Here is a 19963-nt window from a genome sequence, read left to right on the forward strand (position 1 = left end):
AGAAACCGTTTATTGCCAGGAATGTTTGCACAAACGAGGAATTTAGTTAGGCGGAAGGTGCATACATTAGACATTAGACGAGACAAACAACAATCAGCGACAGCAACAGTGCAATGATGTTTAAATCAGATAAGGATAAAGTGCTCAGACAACAGATAACATTAATATAAGTGTATGTTAAAGGGACGTGTGTGTTTAAGTTAAAGTTAAGTGTATGTGGCATGAGTGTTTAAGTATGAAGTGTGCAGTGGAGTGACCGGTAAGAGGAGAGAAAGGAAGAAAAATAAATGGTCCAAAAGAATTGTCCGAGAATAGTCCTGTGATGGTAGTCAGTCAGTGGGGAACTCGGGCTCTGTTGATGAGCCCGACTGCCGACGGGAAGAAACTGTTGGTGTGGCGTGAGGTCTTAGTCCTGATGGACCTCAACCTCCTGCCAGAGGGGAGGGACACGAACAGGTTGTGTCCAGGGTGAGAGAGGTCAGCTACAATCTTTCTTGCCTGCTTCAGTGTCCTGGAAGTGGACAAGACCTTGAGGGACGGCAGATTGCAGCCAATCACCCTCTCCGCAGAGCGGATGATGCGCTGCAGCCCGGCCTTGTCCTTGGCAGTGGCTGCAGCATGCCAGACGGTGATGGAGGAGCAGAGGATGGACTCAACGATGGCAGTGTAGAACTGCACCATCATTTTCTTTGGCAGGTTGAATTTCCTCAGCTGCCTCAGGAAGAACATCCTCTGCTGGGCCTTCTTTGTGATGGAGCTGATGTTCAGCTCCCACTTGAGGTCCTGGGAAATGATGGAGTCCAGGAAGCGTAAGGACTCCACAGCGTTGACGGGGGAGTCACACAGGGTGAGAGGGGTGGGTGGGGCTGCATTCTTTCTGAAGTCCACAACCATCTTCACTGTCTTCAGAGCGTTGAGCTCCAGGTTGTTCTGGCTGCACCAGGTCTCCAGGTGGTCAGTCTCCCACCTGTAGGCGGACTCGTCCGCACCAGTGATGAGTTCAATGAGGGTGGTGTCATCCGCGAACTTCAGGAGCTTGACGGACTGGTGACTGGAGGTGCAGCTGTTGGTGTACAGGGAGAAGAGCAGAGGGGAAAGAACGCAGCCTTGGGGGGAACCGGTGCTGATGGTCCGAGAGCCTGAGACGTGTTTCCCCAGCTTCACGTGCTGCTTCCTGTCAGTCAGGAAGTCTGTGATCCACCTGCAGGTGGAGTCGGGCACGTGCAGCTGGGAGAGCTTGTCCTGCAGCAGAGACGGGATGATGGTGTTGAAGGCAGAGCTGAAGTCCACGAACAGGATCCTGGCGTAGGTTCCTGGGGAGTCCAGATGCTGGAGGATGTGGTGGAGGGCCATGTTGCCTGCATCGTCTACAGACCTGTTGGCCGTGTAGGCGAACTGCAGAGGGTCCAGGAGTGGGTCAGTCAGGGTTTTGAGGTGGGACAGGACCAGGCGCTCAAAGGACTTCATGACCACAGAGGTCAGGGCGATGGGCCTGTAGTCATTGAGTCCTGTGATCCTGGGTTTCTTGGGGACAGGGATGATGGTGGAGGCCTTGAAGCAGGCTGGAACGTGGCATGTCTCCATGGAGGTGTTGAAGATCCCTGTGAACACCGGAGACAGCTGATCAGCACAGTGCTTCAGGGTGGAGGGGGAGACTGAGTCCGGGCCCGCTGCTTTGCGGGGGTTTTGTTTTTTAAACAGTCTGTTGACGTCCCTCTTCAGAATAGTGAGGGTCGTCACTGGGGAGGGCGGTGGTAGAGGCGTGAGCCCCTGATGGACTGGGGGAGGGTGGGCTGATGGGTTGTGGCTGGCTGATGGGCCCGTGGGGGATGGCGTCAGGACTGCTCCATTGTCTATTAAAGCGACAGTAGAACTCGTTCAGCTCGTCTGCCAGGCGGAGGTCGTTCATGGCGTGGGGGGTTTTCGGCTTGTAGCTGGTAATCTGCCTGAGCAGACACTTCAGGGACAGATCTGGAACCAAGGAGGACATAACTCTGGCTCCCTAATCCCTCAACTTTTCTTTAACAGGCCGACAGCATCTGACTAACATTTTCTACAACAGTCAAGTTAAAACAATCATCATGAAACCAACTAGCTGTGTGCTATTTTTTGCTATAAATGTTTTGTTTGTTTCATTTGTCCGTTTGTGTGTCGTCATGGATGGCTGGTTATGTTTATCATTATTATTTGCACCGATTTTAGGATTTGAAACTGTAACGTGTGACTAAAGATTCCTTAAACTATCAAAGGACTGGTGCTGGAAAGGATCTTCTATACAGGTGATCAGTACTTCTGTTACTGTCAGGGTTTCTCTGGACTTGCCCCTTACAGATTAACAAATGAATAAATAACAAATAAATAAATAACTGAATGAATTATATCTCAAGAAAATAAGTGACAGCAAATGTCTAGACACTTATCCACTAACATTGCATAACATTGAAAAAAACAGCTGGTCACCATCATGACGAAAAGCTGGTTAAAATATCCAAGTCCCAATTCTATGAGGTTTTTCTGTGCTTCAAGATGAGTCATTAAAACTATGTTGACATTGTACAAGAAAGAGGATAATTTCTATATTTATGAAATATTTAGCATGCAGTAACTGCACTGTGTCCTTAATAAAAATGTGTTTTGGGATATGTGAACTTGATTGACAGGTGTTTCGGCCCATGTCAGTCACATGGTGGTTGTCACATGTCCAATGTGCTCAGACTTGTATTTTATCAGGCCAACTAAACCCAACAGGTACAAGCTTTTCAGCAAATAGAGGGAAAGATGCTTCCATGTAAAGTTGAATCGAGCTACATTGTGGCACTGATACTTCTCCATCGTCTGTCCTCATTTGACTTCTGCCGGTAATGATGCTGCAGAACGGGGACACGAAAAGCATGGCCGACCAAGACCCTAACGCGCTTTGATTTAATACTCCCCGGTGTTCATTCTCACCACAGCACCGGGCGTAATGAGCCTTTACTGCCTGCAAAGAAAGAAGAGGCACGGACATGTAAAGGGCTCCTATTTCATTTGGGTCTTTGTGACCGGCTCTGCTCTGTTTGGCGCTGCTGAGCAGAGACAACTGAGCCAAGCCCATCAGCTCCAATGACACGCATGGAGGGGATCACTGGCAGCCGGCTCATGGAGAGCGTTTGATGTACAACACCGGCCTTCACTCACTGGCCCTAAATGCCTCAATTTCTCTCCGTTAGCTTGTCATAAACAAATCAATACTGTGAGAAATATAGGATATTAATGCCAAAAATACAGCATAATCTACTTATCTCAGGGAAATTGTCTGTTATTATGACAAAAGGATATCAGTGAAACTCCCATTTAAGAAGATTTATATTACATTTAGCATGAGGATGATACCCAGTTTGCCAGATTGAAAGCACTCAGTTGACCATATTGATATCATTTCTAATGTAACATGTCCTTTAAAAGTGGAACATCCTTTTGTATGTTTTGTTCATGTGACTGGAGGTGTGAGGTGTGGAATCCCAAATGTTTTCCTCGATGTCAGACACCTGAGTGGAACAGGTTGAGTTTTTCGGCAACTGGCTCCTGAATTGCAGATTGTTGATCATTTCTGTCAAGCAGGCCTTCACACAGGTGAGGGATCAGACTTGGCACCTGCCACAGTCAGAGCTCCAGGTGCAGTGATGCATATGCAGCAGCAGCAGGAGGAAGGATTCTCATCACAGACGAGCGGAAGTCGAAAAAGTTGCCACTTACTCAGCTCAATTAAGCCACTTTAGCCTTTGTGGAATAGCTCATCCGCCCTTTTCAGGCCTGACATGGATCTTAATGATGTGAATGCATGATATCAACACAAGTTTGTGCTTCTCTCATTCACCAAAGTCAGTCACATTTCATTCTGCATGCATCTGCGGTGCAGTCAGCAGAGTGTAGCGGCGCTTCAGCGGCTGACGACTGGAGACAGTTGCTGCATTGTGGCAGATGTGTGTGTATAAGTGGATGTATGAATGAAAACAGTCAACAGCAGGTCGAAAAACAAAAACCCTGGCATGAGCTCTCTGCCCGCCAGCGTCGCCACAAGTGAGGCAAGACATGCCCGATTCCGAACGGGGAGATGCAGAGAGTGGCCTAGTTATGGCTTTGACACAGCGATATTTTATTCATGACCATATGACACTTGGCCTTGATGCATTAGCTACCTCCTGTCTCTGATTGTGATCAGTCAAAACAGATCATTCAAACTCTGCATCGTCCCAAATAGTAAAGACTGTGTTGAAGGATCTCCTCTCATACAGCAGCACCAGTGCCTGTGATGGCAGACTGCTGCAGCGTTTTAATGACAGCTGAGCCAACAGTGGCATTGAGACCATATTCTGCGATTATTCAGAATATGACAATATTCTGAATTTGAGATGGCTCCTGTATCCATGCTATTCTGTTTGGATGTTCTGAATTAGGCCATATTCCGAATGGAGCATTTCCCATTTTAGACATGGGGGACATGCTGTTATTATTATTCAGGTTTTAGGAGCATGTATCCTTTGGACATGTACACAGCACATACGAAATATGCCTCTCAATAGTTTTTTTTTTTTACAGATCTTTGCCTCGGTGATGAGGATGTGGCGTGGGGGTGCTAATACTGGAATATACATTTTTATTAGCCATGAGCTTATTCGGAAAATTGTCTTTTTTGGAATAAGGGGAAAAAAAAGAATATTTGGTGCATGTTAACAATGTCAATGTCAACAACTGACCCATTGACTTCCTCTTTGAATCAGCTTCAACATGACGAGCAAAACGACGACCCTCATCCCTTCATCCCTTAACCTACATCATTTCACCCACTACATCCCTCCATCCCTTACCCTACATACTTTCATCCCTTCTTTCCCTACATCCTTTCACCCCAACATCCTACATCCCACAACCCTTATCCCTCCATCGCTTACCCTCCATCCTCATCCCTTCATCCCCTACATCCCTCCATCCCTTATCCTACATCCTTTCATCCCTTCATTCCGTACCCTACATCTTTTCATCCCATACGCTCATCCCTTCATCCTCTACATCCCTTACCCGACATCCTTTCATCCCTAAATCCCTTACCCTACATCATTTCAACCCTTCATCCCCTACATCCCTCCATCCCTTATTCTACACCCTTTCATCCTTTCATTCCGTACCCTACGTCCTTTCATCCTATACGCTCATCCCTTCATCCCCTACATCCCTCTATCCCTTATCCTACATCCTTTCATCCCTACATCCCTTACCTCCCATCATTTCATCCCTTACCCTCATCCCTTCATCCTCTTCCCTCCATTCCTTCCAATCCCATGACCTTCATCTCTTCATCCCTTACCTTACATCCCCTACATCCCTTCATCCCTTCATCCCACAGCTCTCATCCCTTCCTTCATCAACTACCTTTTGTTCACACAGTCCATCCCTCTCACTTCAACATGCATCAAACCCTTTGAACTCCTTCTCATTATTAGGGTGGTCTTAGTCAATGAAACCTCTCCTGGACTCTGGCTTACCAGTGAAAGACATGTTATCATTTAAGAGAAGCACCGCCATTCAGAATCTTCAGAATCTTCAGAACTGATCTGGACATTTGCAGGAAAAAGAGCTGAATTGAACCATCTGGGTCCTGCTCCAGAAGAAAGAAACCACTAATCCAGCCATGCAGTGTAACACCATGATGGAATATTGTGATTCATGTTTAGTTTTTTTTCTTTCTATTTTCCTGTTCCCACCTGCGTGGGTTAAAGGTCACCAATGTGACAGAGTGACAGGATGTGCACTTTCACGCTGGTTAAAAAAAAAAGCTAACAAATTATTGATTGACGTTTGCTCGATGAAAACAAACTTAAATATAAATGTCTCTTCTAAATATACAGATGTTGTGTCAAAAAGTTATTTACAGGACATATATGTCAGACTTCATTAAAAAATACCTGGAAACTGAAGGGCTGGTGTGTGTGCTGTACGTCTACAGTATGTGTGCTGGGACTGGTGAGGACTTGTGTGTTTTTAAAGCAGCCCACTGGTCATGCTGGGATGAGTGGAGGGTGCAGACCACAGCACCCTGTACCGCTGCACCCAGCAACACAGGAAGGAAAAGCAACACAAAAAAACCCGCCCTGACGCAAGGACATGCAGCCCTCACCCACGCACACGGCTGTTACTATAGCGATGCAGAATCATAAACACACAGGCAGGGCCGTTTCTAATCTTGCTTGAACTTTACAACAACAAAAGGCTTTCAGCAAAAATAGCAGAGATGCTATAAATACCAGTAGTTTGAGCAAAACTGTTATCAGATGGGTTTGTTTGGAGACGGTTGCCGGGCAGCTGAATGGACAGAGTGTGTTTCATTTAGTCATGTTGCAGCAGAAACACAGAGCACAAGTCCTGGAGGTTGTTGTGTGCCCTCAGAGACCCGTTTCACTACCACAGCCACCATCTTTAGGAGCCCAGATACAGATGTGTTATGAAAAATGAATCATTCTCCCTACGTGGACTCCTTTGTTGCAGCATGCTTCTCTTATCATTTCTGACTATGTCCCTCTGGAATATGATCAGTTTTACAGCAATAGATAAGCCTGTCACATGAAGACAAAACAGATCTGTCGACTCCACCACCGGAATAACTTGGAGACTAAAGGGGAGGAGTCAAGATGGTCAAAAGAGCCTAAAGAGTCTGGTTTGTTTCCAACTTGTTGACATCGCATTTGATCTATATGGAGAAGAAGAGGAGGAAGAGGAGCGACTCCCCTCGCCTTGTTCTAGATCCCCTCTTATGGCCACGGTGTGACCATCGCAACCACAAGCAGAGATGTACATGATGTGCAGCCACAATCCCGGTCTGTCAAAGTCCATGTGCTTTCTCTCATTTTAGCATTGTATTATATTCCACTCATATGACTCAAACGAGTACGGCTCACAGCACAGTAGGATGAGATGAAGTGCATTTAAAACAGCATAATCATTCATATCCATGGAAGGAACAGATTAGCTTGCAGGTACAAAGTACATCTTAAAAAGAGATTTGCATTGAGTTCCACTTTGATTAACTTTGACATGCATAGTTGCTTTGTTGACCAATAACAACCCACCTGGACCAAACTGCCCTTTGAGGGAACCGAGAGATGGAGAGTTCAAAATGGAGGAAGCTCTCGTAGCTCATTAGCTGTGTTGCATCGTCCGCTTTTAAACCCTGCAGACTAATTATAAACTGCTCCACAAATGGTGGAAAGCTCCCAGAAAGTTTTGAGACTCGAGTCGAGGGTGCAATACATCTTTTGAATGAAGTGAAAAAGCTCTTCAATAAAAGCTTTGTTGAATGAATGATGTAGAAACCTGAGAACTAAATGCGAGGTGGGAATAAACGGCACAATTCAGGGAAAACAGGAAGCAGCCATCGTGTCCTAGCCTGTCGGCAGTGAGCTGACCACCCAGTGAGAGGTACATACTTCAATGTGCCTTAAGAGTACCAAACTGTTGATAGAAAATGGACCTGCGTTTATATATAGCGGCCTTTCTCGTCTTCTGACCGCTCCACACTGTCAACCTCCTCCCATCCACACATCCAGGATCGAACCGCCAATCAAGGTAAATGGACTGTACACCTCTTTTCTAGTCTTCCGATCACTCAAAGTGCTTTAACGCAACATGACATCATTCACCCATTTATACACGGAGGGCTAAGTTATTACGTTCTGAAGTCAAACACGACAAGATATTAGAGTCATCAGTCAGGTTCTGCAGGGAGTTCACTCAGGGATAGTAAAGGCAGGCGTTGCTGCTGTAGAACAGAGGAGGTATTAAGCTGTCTCTGTACCACTGTGTGTGTGTGTGTGTGTGTGTGTGTGTGTGTGTGTGTGTGTGTGTGTGTGTGTGTGTGTGTGTGTGTGGATGGGACACACTGAGCAGGGCTTGTGTGCACAGAGACAAGGCCCTATCAGCAGTATCAGTTCTTCTGCGCCCTCTGTCTCTCACTGGTACCATCGCTGCTGTACAGGCACAGAGGATGTTTCCTCCGTTCCTAACATATCACATGTCATTCTTATGATGAGTACAAGCTCCTCGATGGAAAGCTCCTTCATGAAAGATATTGCCCTATTTTCAATAGTGGGAGGAAACCTCACAGAAACCTGTTTTCACTTATTTGTTTGCATGTGTCCCTGCATGTGTCACTGTGATGGGAATGAATCACTGTCATACCAGATCACAAGGAAAGTACAACATGCCCAATGAAAAACAGCACTAAGTATATATATCTGTAATATCTGATGCAAATACAATAACCTTTGACATGTCAATTCTGGATTTGGTTATGACTAGCCAGAATGACGTTCTATATCTTAATACAACATTTGGAGAAGTCATCTTTGCATATTGACTTGGAATTACAACACAAATATAACATCTGTAATTGAGTATGAATACAAGTCAATGGTAAAAGGAATTAAGTTACTGATTTAGGCAAAGCTGAAACCCCATTTCTTCAGTCTAAAACGTGGATGTTCTGCCTCTTACTTAAATATACAAATCATATAAAGTGAAAACTTGATGCATCTTGATTACAGGGTTCATACACATTCTGACCAATGGATTTCATGACTTTTCCATGACCTTAAACCAAATTTCCATGACAAAACATTTTGTGAAATCTGGGTGTAAACAGTAAAAAGTGAATAAATGTAGTATTTAAACTAACAATGAAATAATAATAACAAATAACAAATAACAAAGCATACAGTAAACCTTAAATGACACAAATGAATGAGAGACAATAGTTTGATTAAAAGAATAAACATTTATATAGATGCCTGTATGTATGCCTGCTTATATTTTGAGTCCTTCTTTTAAAAGCATATTCACTATTTCAAACTCAGCGTAAATGAACGTCATGAACACATGAATACAACACATTTACATGACTTTTACAAAACCTTTGGGATTTTATATTTTTCAAGGACTTTTCCAGGCCTGGAAATAACCATTTTAAAATTCCATGACTTCTCCAAGTTTTCCATGACCATAAGAACCCTGTGTTTACTTAACAGGAGCAGAATGTAAAAACGTAAGAGCTTTGTTTTAGGGACTGGGTCTTAGACTGCTGCATTCCATTGGCTCTTACCGTTGCTTGTGGTGTTGACGTAGTATCGCCGCCCTTGTGGAGACATGTAGCATCTCCATTGAGCGGGCAGCGGGTCTTTGAGGTCCTCAACAGGGAGCTGACTCAAAGAGGCTGTCCTCTGTCAAAACAGACAAAGCAAGTTTGTGTCAGTAACCACAAACAGACTCATCAGCGCAGTGCAGGTGAATTGAAACAACATGTTGGATCAGCAGACAAAGATTCATTTCTCAAGGCTCTGTCATTGAAATAGTTGCTGGAGATGAACAGATAAAAGAAGATCAAAGAAAACCAGGGAAGATCCTGCACAAGAGTTGTAGGAGAAATGTGCAGCGCGCAGCTCGGGTTCAATGAGGTTCTCATTTCCTCAACTATTTCACAACCGGCAACCAATGACATCATAGCGGAGCCGGCTGCGTTACCACTGCTGCCACACAAAGAACAACAAAGTGCCTCTGAGACCCTGTGCTCCAGAGTCAGCGCTATGTGCTCACAGCATACAGCTGAAGAACACAGGAGAGCGAGTCGGCAAACGGCGCACATCTGCTCCTGATTAGCAGGAAAACAACAGGCTGAGGCCACTGTAACACATTGTGGGGATGCTGTTTGGAGACTTGGGAGAGCCAAATGAAATTCCATATCAGCTACAGTTTGGTTATCGGGGTCCATGCCAAGTCACTGAAGCATCTAGAAGAGGTTAGTGTAACTGCAAATCAGCCCAGTGTCTGCAGGCTGGATATGAATTTAACAGAGTAGAGGAGGAGATGGAGGAGGCTATGCAGCCGTCATGGACACAAATGATTGTTCGCTAAACCCCCATCTCTGAGCAGCCATTGTCCAATCATAGCTTTACAACCATAACTCGGCTTGGAGGGTCTGCCAAAAGCCTTTCCCAACCCCAAAACACAAGTAGTAAAAGTGCAAGGAATGGATTCGATGTGCGTGTGTCTGCACTAACGTGAGCCTCAAATGTTAGCGTGTTTTGCAGAAGTAACATTACTTCCAAGAAACATTTACATTTACATTTACTACTTCTTTTTCTGGGTTACAGGTTACACTACAACCTTAGACATTCACTGTGTGCAAGCTGGTCTTGGATGATATCAGAGTGCAGTTTAGTGCACAGAATACACAGAATAATGAAATAAGAGTCTGATCTTACATTTCCTTTTCCAATACTAGAAGCAGCTCCTGTGCCCTAAAAAGCATTTCCCCCATAGATCCCTGTGTTTGCTGCACTGCTGCCACACAGACTTAAAAGCTCACGCCTTAGTTTTCTACAGGTTACACGTAGAAGTTAATTGTCTTCTCATTGACTGTGTTGACCTTTTGACCTCATGCACATTGCACATACATCAGCAAATTAAATAAATAAATTCTGGAACAGAGCTTTGATTCATACATCATACTCCCATGATATATATTTGTTGGCAGTACATTGGTTTCTATTTGCAGTGCACATATTTAGCTATCTTCTGTACAGTCAAAGTTTAGATTGTCTTTAGATAAGTTTGTCCCGACTGTGAATGGTAGGTCTTTAAGGCGCTAATGATTTAATAAAGGGATATCCAAGTGTTCGTACTGGGACGTTGATTCACCGATCAGCTGATTTACAGACGTCTTTTCCCAATGTAAGTCTATGGGAAAATCTTTTTTTGGGGCACAAAATCCAAATATGCTATCAGCATCAATATCGATGCATCTCTGCTACAAACAAGGCCAATTAATACTTTGTAATATACATTATTATTGTAAAACTTTCTCAGAGTATAAAAAATGTGCAGCAGGCAACACAGATGCAAACATGGCGCCAACTTAAAGTCCAGTATTCAGTTTGTATACATCCATGAGTTTAAGCTTCAGCTTGTTAGCACAGTATGTGTGTGTAGCCAGCTATTATATACAAATCTATATATATATATATATATATATATATATATATATATATATATATATATATATATATATATGTGTGTGTGTGTGTGTGTATTTTCTTTTTACAAATCACCTGGAAGCACTAAAAAGTCAGGCACAGCTTTTTCAGCCAACTCATGGATTTATGAAATGTAGCTTAATTAGCTTGCTAGCTATGGCTGATACAATTTGCCTGTAACAGTTTTCATTCCAGCCGTGAAACTTGAGATGAGAAGCCAGCTTTCGTCTTCCTCTGACTGACCGCAAGGTCCCATTGTTTCAAAAAACTACGAGTGGAGAATCCTCCCTAGTAAACTCGAGAACAGAAAGTGTGACAGACGCAGCAACAGTTGCTAAGGCTCAGCATGGCGATGCGTTTGAACGTGAGATGAGGTTTAAACCAGAGCTATCGGATGTTCCCAAAGTCTCTGAGAGACTCCCAGGGGTCTTGGGAGGCCACACATCAGCTCAAAGCAAACCTTTCTTTAATGGATATTATCTGTAGCTTTGCCTCCGTAGTGATAATCAAGCAGCACTGAGGACTGATTGAGGCACAAAATGTTCAGCTGCGTCACTTAAGAAGAAAGTTATTGTCTTCCCTCGCTGAAAGACAGGACTAGAGAGTATGCATCCATGTCCGCCCTGGGTGACCTCTGGCTGCATGTAATTACACGGCCTCTGACAGCGCTGCAGCCATGTTTTCCCTTTGATGGTCCCGTGGTCATCGTTATATTTGTCCTTCGTATGCTTTGAGGAACTGATTTGCTTGAATGGTCAGTCATGTCCAACAGCAGTGAAAAGTAGTCATGGATCTAACAATTGCTAAACTCCAACATGCCGTTAAAGAAATATGAGCTTTTTTCAATCATGTCAGTGACACAGGATTTCATGTTAATGTAGGGAAGGAAATGGAGAGAGAGAACGTCAATATGAATGCCAAACCACAGCAGCTAAGTGCTACAGTACATGTATGTGTGCAGAGGCCAGGCACCCTCAGTTGTTGTTGTTAATTCAACATTTAACATGGTTTATTACACATTTATATTTCACTGTATTAAGGTATAGCTGGGTTCAAACAGTTCGCAATAGCCACGTCTCCATGAGCTTATTTCATGTCCACTTTGAAGCTTTCGAACAGCTGTATGGAACGTGCAGAATTAGCTTCCTTAAGCGAGAAGTAGAGAGCATACGACCTGGATTATACTACGAGTTGTGTGAGGGTGTGTGAATGGATGTGTGCATATAGTGTTGCCTCTGTTGAACCTCTCTTGAACCTCTCGTTAGCGCGTTAGCGACATCGGCACTGTTAGCTACGAGCTGCCGGCTCAGGCCTCAACCATGTTGAGAGCCTTTAAGAGGCAATCAAAATGCTCCTAATCTCAAATATTGCACCTCCTTTTGAATATTGTGAAATATGTGAATGTTTCCTAAACTTTTTACCCTCTCTCAGAATCAGTATGGTACAGATCTTCCTGCCACCAGGGGTTTTACATGCTACTTTACATGCACTGATCTTAAGACACCTGAATCAATTTGAAACCTTGTGTTATTTTGCTTAGAGGTCTCTAAGAGCATTCAGTGAGTTTTAGGATGGGTGATATGGACAAAATACTCTAGTATGGTATTTTTATTGTGATATTGAATTATTGACAGGTACTTAATCGCATTGATGCAAAAATAGATAGTAAATTCATTTATTCGTGGCGGCCCACTACAATATTAACAGCCCCTCCTCTCTGTGTACACTGGGAATCAAAACATGACGATGATGTGCTGGGGGAACATTGCTGCTATTTAATAATGAATGAAAGAAAGCGTGGCTGTAGTTTGGTCACATGTCACACTAGGGCTGGGCGGTATGGCCAAAAATTCACATCACGGTATTTTGTAAGATTCTGGCAGTTTCACGGTATATCACGGTATCTTTTTTTGAGTAAACACATCCTTCATTGACGCTGAAAAGGACCGCCGGCCAACTGAAAAGCTGTTGTGAGTGGTGAGCAGCTGTTTTTACGTTGGTACATAGAGGGTGTTAGGAAGCTAAACCTGGAGGGACTTAGGACCCAGGGGAATGTATGTGAAAAAAACTTCCGGTCTTTCTCTTCCTGCTACGGAGTTTCTTCTTGTTATGATAGTGGGCGAGCTGTGCCCAGCATGCAGTTCGGCGGTGTAATTTTATAAATGTACAATTATTAGTGTTACAAATCGTTTATGTGTCACAAACTGTGTCGTGATGTTTTACCCTGATAAAGAGCGGTAGTTGTGGGTTATTAATTGTTGTTATAAAGTTTTAACCATGACTAAAGTTATAACCATGACACACGTTATAACCATGACACATGTTATAACCATGACTAAAGTTTTAACCATGACTAAAGTTTTAACCATGACTAAAGTTTTAACCATGACTAAAGTTTTAACCACGTCACGTAAGTAGTTCCGACTGTTGCGCCCCTAGTGGTGAAAAATAAATGATGCTGCCTGCCGAAGAGCGACAACAGTTGTTACGGCTATGCTATGGTATGACGGTATATGAAACATTCATATAGAAATTTGAAACTGGTAACCGGTAATGTCAACACATTCTCACTCCTAACTCCTCAAATACCGACGCTTGGTCTGTGGCCCTGAGATCTAAGCTAGGACGCTCCAGCTTATCAGGAGCAGGCCAAACAAGTGGGAGTGGACCGCCGGTAGTCCGGAGCACACGGATGATGCAACAAACTCTGGGACATGGAGATATTTAGGCTTGTTGACGTGGTTCATTCCAGTGCTACGATTTAAAAGAACTCAAAGTAGCTCTTTGTCTCCAGAGTAAGTTTCTGCCTCAAAGCTTTGCCTGAACAGTGTTGAGTCACATGTGACAGTCCTGTCACACACACACAAAACGAAACAGACGTGAGTGAGAGAATGGGAGCACCTTGGTGGTGGAGAGCACGACGGAGCTCAGAGCCAAGCTCGTCTCGCCATATGCAACATTAAATAATGCACCATTCCAGCTGGTTCACCTTCTAAACCCCAGACTGCCTTTGGCTCCACATTCGCAGGACGCCAGAAAAGCCCCTGGCAGAGAACCGAGGGACTCATGGATGACCGAGGAGACGCCACAACAACGGGTGCTGCTGAATGTGAGGATGAACCTGCATTAGTCATTAGCGGTCCATTGAGACGCATGAAGATAAGAAAAGTCGGTTTTAACCAACGGATTGTGAGCTGGGAAATGTGTCACCATCAGATACGAAATATGATGAATGTGGTTTTTCATTATGTCCAGTTTGTACGCCACTGCACAAGCAAAAGTTGTGATCTATAAAATCAAATAAACGGCAGAGTGTGCGCAACCGGCAGTGTTATTCGTGGAAGTGAGCCATAACTATGATACAAAAGATATCAAAGCTCAAATCAAATCCAGCTCAATAGTTCATCTACGCTGAAAAAAAAGGAACTCTAATGTACATTAGCAAGTGCTAATATGTCAGCTTTGTGTTTGCAGCTCCTTGCACTGTTCTGCAGGTTTAAAGTTGAAACTTTTTATGCACCCACTGCATAAAAAAAAGAGTCTGAGAGGAGGATGAGGAAGATGGAGCTGCTCAGTGACTGATTAACTCTCATTGCTGATCTAACTTTCGTTAGCCGCTCACTCTACGCCGCGACGAGCTGCGGCTGAAGAGGAACTGAACGATATGTCAAATGTTTATGATGGTATTATATCTCTCTCAGATTACAGACATTCACCACACACTCCAAACACAGGCAGCATCTCTTATCATGGAAAACAAAATACCTCATGGTCTCTCTATTCCAGTGACACTGGCTCGCTGCCTGGAAACCCCAGAAACACGAGTTCAATTCCCGCAAGGAACGAGAATAACAGTGATTTTAACAGCCTCAGCTGAGACCTGCAGGAAGGGTTCTGCTCTTTCCCCCTTTACAGACATTAAAGGAAGTTCAAACCCAGGGCATCATCTAACTTCTGGTGGAAATTCTGGCATGATTTAAGTAATTAACTTTACAATAGGGGAGCGAGGAGAGAAGCTCACTGAGAAAGAACGGTGCGACTGAAAGGTCAGTAGCGGGAAAACAGAAGAAAAAGCCAATTACTGGATCCTGAAACGAGTCAAATGAGTCCAAACATAAACATAACTTGTGAGTAGCTATGGAATAATAGAATCAATCCCAACGTTGGCTCACTGCAACATAGAATAACCTTATTAAGTTCTTCCCCTGACGTCAAGAAACAATCCCTTTCAGCCGTGAAGATTGGGAGCCGTGTCCAGCTTTGAGCAACAACTGAGTCAGAGTTTTCAGCAGGTTACAGACACCTATTGTGCCTGAAAAGGTGAGTCATGGGATGCACCGCCGCTGTCTGAGGTCACCCACTCACTGGCTGTGTGGAGGAGGACCAGCGTGCAGCCGTACTGACGTTTAGTCGTCCTCACACATGCATGAGTGACTCAGTGTGTGTGTGTGTGTGTGTGTGAGTGTGGTTGGTACTGTAGTACTGTATCTTGCTATCAGTGTCCACTGAACCTGACCTCTAGTGAGCCCTGCGGAAACATCTGGATTTGAGAAGAGGAGGGTCTGTCAGCTGACCATGAGGATGAGGAAGTGTCCCTAGACTACCACACCAGGGTCCATGTATTCACACGCTCTTTATACAGAATAGATGTATTCTAGTGGATACTCCAGGTACAATCTATCAAATACTCGCCTTCCGTCACAAACAAAAATATGTCCAAACCTCTGAAGAAACTTTTAATATACTTCTTCTGAGTCACCTCCTCACGGCTCTGAAGCTCTGCTCTAAGTTATAAGTACATATCTCGCAATTTTTTGGCAAATTTTGGGCAGAAAAATGGATTAGGCTGAGGTGGTTTGACAAGTTCCTGTCGGTATTTTGATAGACTTTTTGCCCTTCGTGTCCACTGTCATGGGATGTGAGGACAAGCAGATACAGGATAAAGATAGCTATGTTTCAGCCCATGGAGGAAGTGAGTATTTGATATTCAAAAGACATATTTCTATGAGTGTTCATCTCTTTGTATCACCTCGGTTTAAGAGACTAAATTGTGTCCTTTGCAGCTGTGAACTATGAACTTTATTTCAAGATTCAAGATGTTTTTACTGTCATATGCATAGATAACAGACAGTTATTCTGGGTCCTCCTAACACACAGAATTAGAATAAACTTAAGGTAAAAAATAAATAAAAATAAGGCACAAAATATAAAAGATTACAAGATTATTTGACGCCATAAGGACCCAGACTACACTGCATGGCACCCATGAAGGCCGCTCTTGATTGCTGGGTGTGATGATTGCTGTGAAGTATGAACAAATTCTAACTTAAATGTAATTTGTTTGAATCAATTTTTGAATTTGAACGCAACCCACAAAGCCGTGAAGCGCCTCACCTTTATCGGACACACGCTACTCCTCAGGTGGTCTGGTGCTTGTAAAGTAAGATTGTTTCATTTGAACAGGCGGTTTCTAATAAAGTCCTGTTTGAGCGCTAGTTCTAATAAATAATACGTCTCCAAAGACAAAAGTACGAGGCGGCATGAGGTTGACATGAAATGGTTGAAGAGATCAGTGCTTCGTGATAACGGAGGGTCCCGTAATTAACAAGCAGCTTTTCAAACGAGGCCCCCGAGAGAACTGCAAGATGTTCTTAGAGCAAACTTAATTCTGTCTTCACTTCATTGCATTCCGTCTTTCCTGAACAAATACAGTATGCTGGTCTCCTTCACTGTGAAGACATTCCACGCTGTAGACGAGCACGTCTTGTAAACAGACTCCAGCTGTATATATACTGCAGCAGAGCTGGAAGCAGCCGCAAACAAGCAAACGGCTTTTTCATGATGAGACGCAGACGGAGAGCGTGGGCCACCTCCAGCCCGGAGTTTCTCCCAGTAGAGCAGTGGGTGTCTGAACTGGGATGCGGTGTTCCCTCCAGCTCGGGGACAGAGGTGTGGCAGGCAGGCAGAGGAAGTGTCTGTTTCCTATTATTCCCTCCTAAGTACCTCCACCTTCCCTTCGAGGGGCGGCACGGTCATCTCTGCTCTCTGCTGGTCACACACATGCTGCTGTTTGTGCTGGAGTCAGCACTTTCACACAGGAGACCTTCATCGTCTCTAATACTGACATCTGAGGCCTGTTGAATCTCCACTTATTATAGAACTATGAGGTTATCAGCTAAGCTTAGACTACCTGACATTGTGGGTTTGTTTTTTCAGTTATGATATTTAAAAACTATGTATTGTCATTTAAATATATTCAATTGTATCTTTATTTTAGGCAACCTCATTGGTGGCCCTGCCCATGTTTCCCACACTACATGCTGTATATAGTTCCATACACGTTCACGGCCCCGGTGTGACGTGGCATCCTGATATCCACAAAAATATGAACTAAGAAGCTAAAAAACAGCCTTCCTGGCTCCAGACCACGCCCGCTAGCTTGTTAGCTCATTCCATTCAATTCCAGTTTAGAGGTTATCTCGACACACTTTCATGTCGAGCAGGTCGAGACCCTACGCTATCATTTACTAACAAGAATGTGTGCTCACATTATCTCTATTTACTGTTTCCAACACACTCGGGTCCAATCCCAGTCTCCACCTCACGGACTTTGGGGCTCCGTTAACTCCGTGAGGGTTTGGTTCTGTCCCACTGTCACATCGTGGAGTGTTTGAGTCTCGCAGACATTTTGAGCCCTTTATGAACCCTTTAGTAAGTCAGCATTAGATGCCGACTTTGCTCAAGGGAATTACCCACAGTTCATAGCAATGTGACGTTAAACACGCAGTTCCCAATGGAAGAAAAAGGTAAACAAAGAGGCACGTGATAAAATACCTTTACACTACAACATTACGGATTTAAAGATAGAACATGAAAACACATGAAATCAGAGGAATGCAAGCAGAAATGATATATATAATATTTGTTACATAATTTTTTCCATTCATCAAACATTTTGTTTTGACAAAAACAAGTAAGTAGATAATTTAAAATGACTTCTCATCTCGTAAGGAAGACGTTCAAATCAGAGAATAAAAAGTGTAAAATAAATACACAATTGTACACAATATTGTTTCATGTAGTCACGTGGTATGTTGCAGCAAAGTGCCGTCCCATCATAGGGTTCAGGGTTTGAGGGTTTAGGGTGGAGATTGGGATTGAGCCATTATATTTAGCAGAAGTTACTTAGACTCTCTTTAAACCCACTTTATAGAGCTTTAGATGCGGATCAAGTAAGGTGTGCCTCTCTATGAACATAAGAGCTGAAACAATAAGTTGATTAATTGAATCAGTTGAGCAGAAACTCTTCCAATACTAGATATATATTCAAGTTATTCCTCTGGCTTTGTGACGGCATAGTCTATATGAGTGTATATGTATAGACTCCAGTGAAGCCCTCAAACAAGGACACCAACTAAACTAGAACCTCTTGAGAGCAGCAGAACTACATCTCATCGCCACAGTTATCGATAGGCCTCGCTAACCTCTTTCCCCGGAGGTCTGAGGCCGAGCCACGAGTTCCCAACTCATGTGAGGAATACAGCCGGGGAGAAGTTTCTCACATGTTGTCTAGGCCACTAACTACCAGACCCAGAGAGAAGAATGTGTCAAGATATGGCAAGACTGGAAATGGAGGAGGAGGAGAGAAAGAATGAAGCAGTCCCCAGAGGGAGACGGGGAGAGGGGGAGAGAGCGATGGGGGCTGTGGACCGTATCTTTATTTGGGAGACATTGTTTTAGTTTGGGCAGATGTGGGAGCCTGAAGCAAAGCCACATTCTCAGATGTAGAGACACTGCAGACACTCAGAGAGGAGGAGGGATGCACATGCGTATTAAAGCATGCACTCAGTCACACACACACATATATATATATATACTGTACATATGCTCACACACGTAATGACTGTCTGCGAGTGTGTGTGAGTGCGAGTGTGTGTGGCCAGCTCAGCGAACAAAGCCTGCTCTGTTGCACCCCGCCCCGTCCTCGATGTGAATATCTCAAGCCTGGTTTGCCTCAGCTTCTACATGACGTGACTCAGACAGGACCACTGTGACACACACTGTGTGGCCTCGTATGTGCAGGTCCCATCTGCACAGGCCTGCTTATGTTCTCAGGATCAGAGATGGCAGCATGTCGGTCCTCTCTTCTGCTTCCAACTTTTCTAAACTCCATTGTCAGTATTGATACCATGGGCTTCAAGTACCAGCCCAAGTAACCAGAATCTGATACCAGTGTTTAATAAGCTGCCTCACTGTGTGGAGGAGACTGTAATCAGTCCTCAATGTGGAGGGCATTACCAGGCGGGACTTAAAATACAATTTGAAGTGTCATTAAAGTCTTTAATGAGGCAACAAATTGGTTAAAACAGGTCGTTTTGTCGCCTCTATCAGCTGAGATCGCTGCATCCCTCAAAGTAAAGTCTTCAAAGCCGGACTGCTTCTCCTCCTGGTTGGATCCTCGGTGCAGCCTAACTATTAGGTGTGCATAAGAAATATAGACTTGTAGACTTCTGGGGGTACATTGATCTGGGTTTTTTTCACCTGATCTGGATTTCCCCTCCAAACGTCTCCCTTCTTCTTTAAGCACGAAGCTCGTTGGAAGTTATGAATCACATTCTTTGACGTATGGATTCTTCCGATTTATGTTCATTGGACATCAGGATCTCACATGAGTTTCCAGATGATGGAGCTCTGCTGGTCTTCGTCAACGTGTGACCTCCAAGACGCTCGGGAGCAGTTCACAGCTGACTGTGAAGCAGCTGGGAGGAGAGGACGCACCCCCAGGTGCTCTGCCAGGAAATGGAGGATTGGGAACTGAGTTGTCGCCAAAAAGTGAAGGACTATAAATATCTCAGTCTTGTGTTCTCAGTTAGGGTTAAATGTAGCATCAGGTCGCAGGCAGA

At 44.1% G+C, this 19963-nt stretch overlaps 1 protein-coding gene across 2 annotated transcripts in view; it reads right to left on the bottom strand.

The window, feature by feature from the left end:
- gas7b (growth arrest-specific 7b) overlaps positions 1-19963 on the bottom strand; it is a gene marked incomplete at both ends in the record, with an annotated part of 51110 nt that overhangs the window by 24904 nt on the left and 6243 nt on the right. Inside the window, one exon of one of the 2 annotated variants that reach the window (XM_079237066.1) lies at positions 9131-9227. In XM_079237066.1, the coding sequence (XP_079093192.1) occupies positions 9131-9227 (97 nt within the window). Of the gene's footprint in view, positions 1-9130; positions 9249-19963 lie in introns of both variants that reach the window. The other variant, XM_079237065.1, reaches the window with a different exon arrangement.

The sequence above is a fragment of the Taurulus bubalis genome, assembly GCF_910589615.1.
Source record: "Taurulus bubalis genome assembly, chromosome: 2".
Lineage (NCBI taxonomy): Eukaryota > Metazoa > Chordata > Actinopteri > Perciformes > Cottidae > Taurulus > Taurulus bubalis.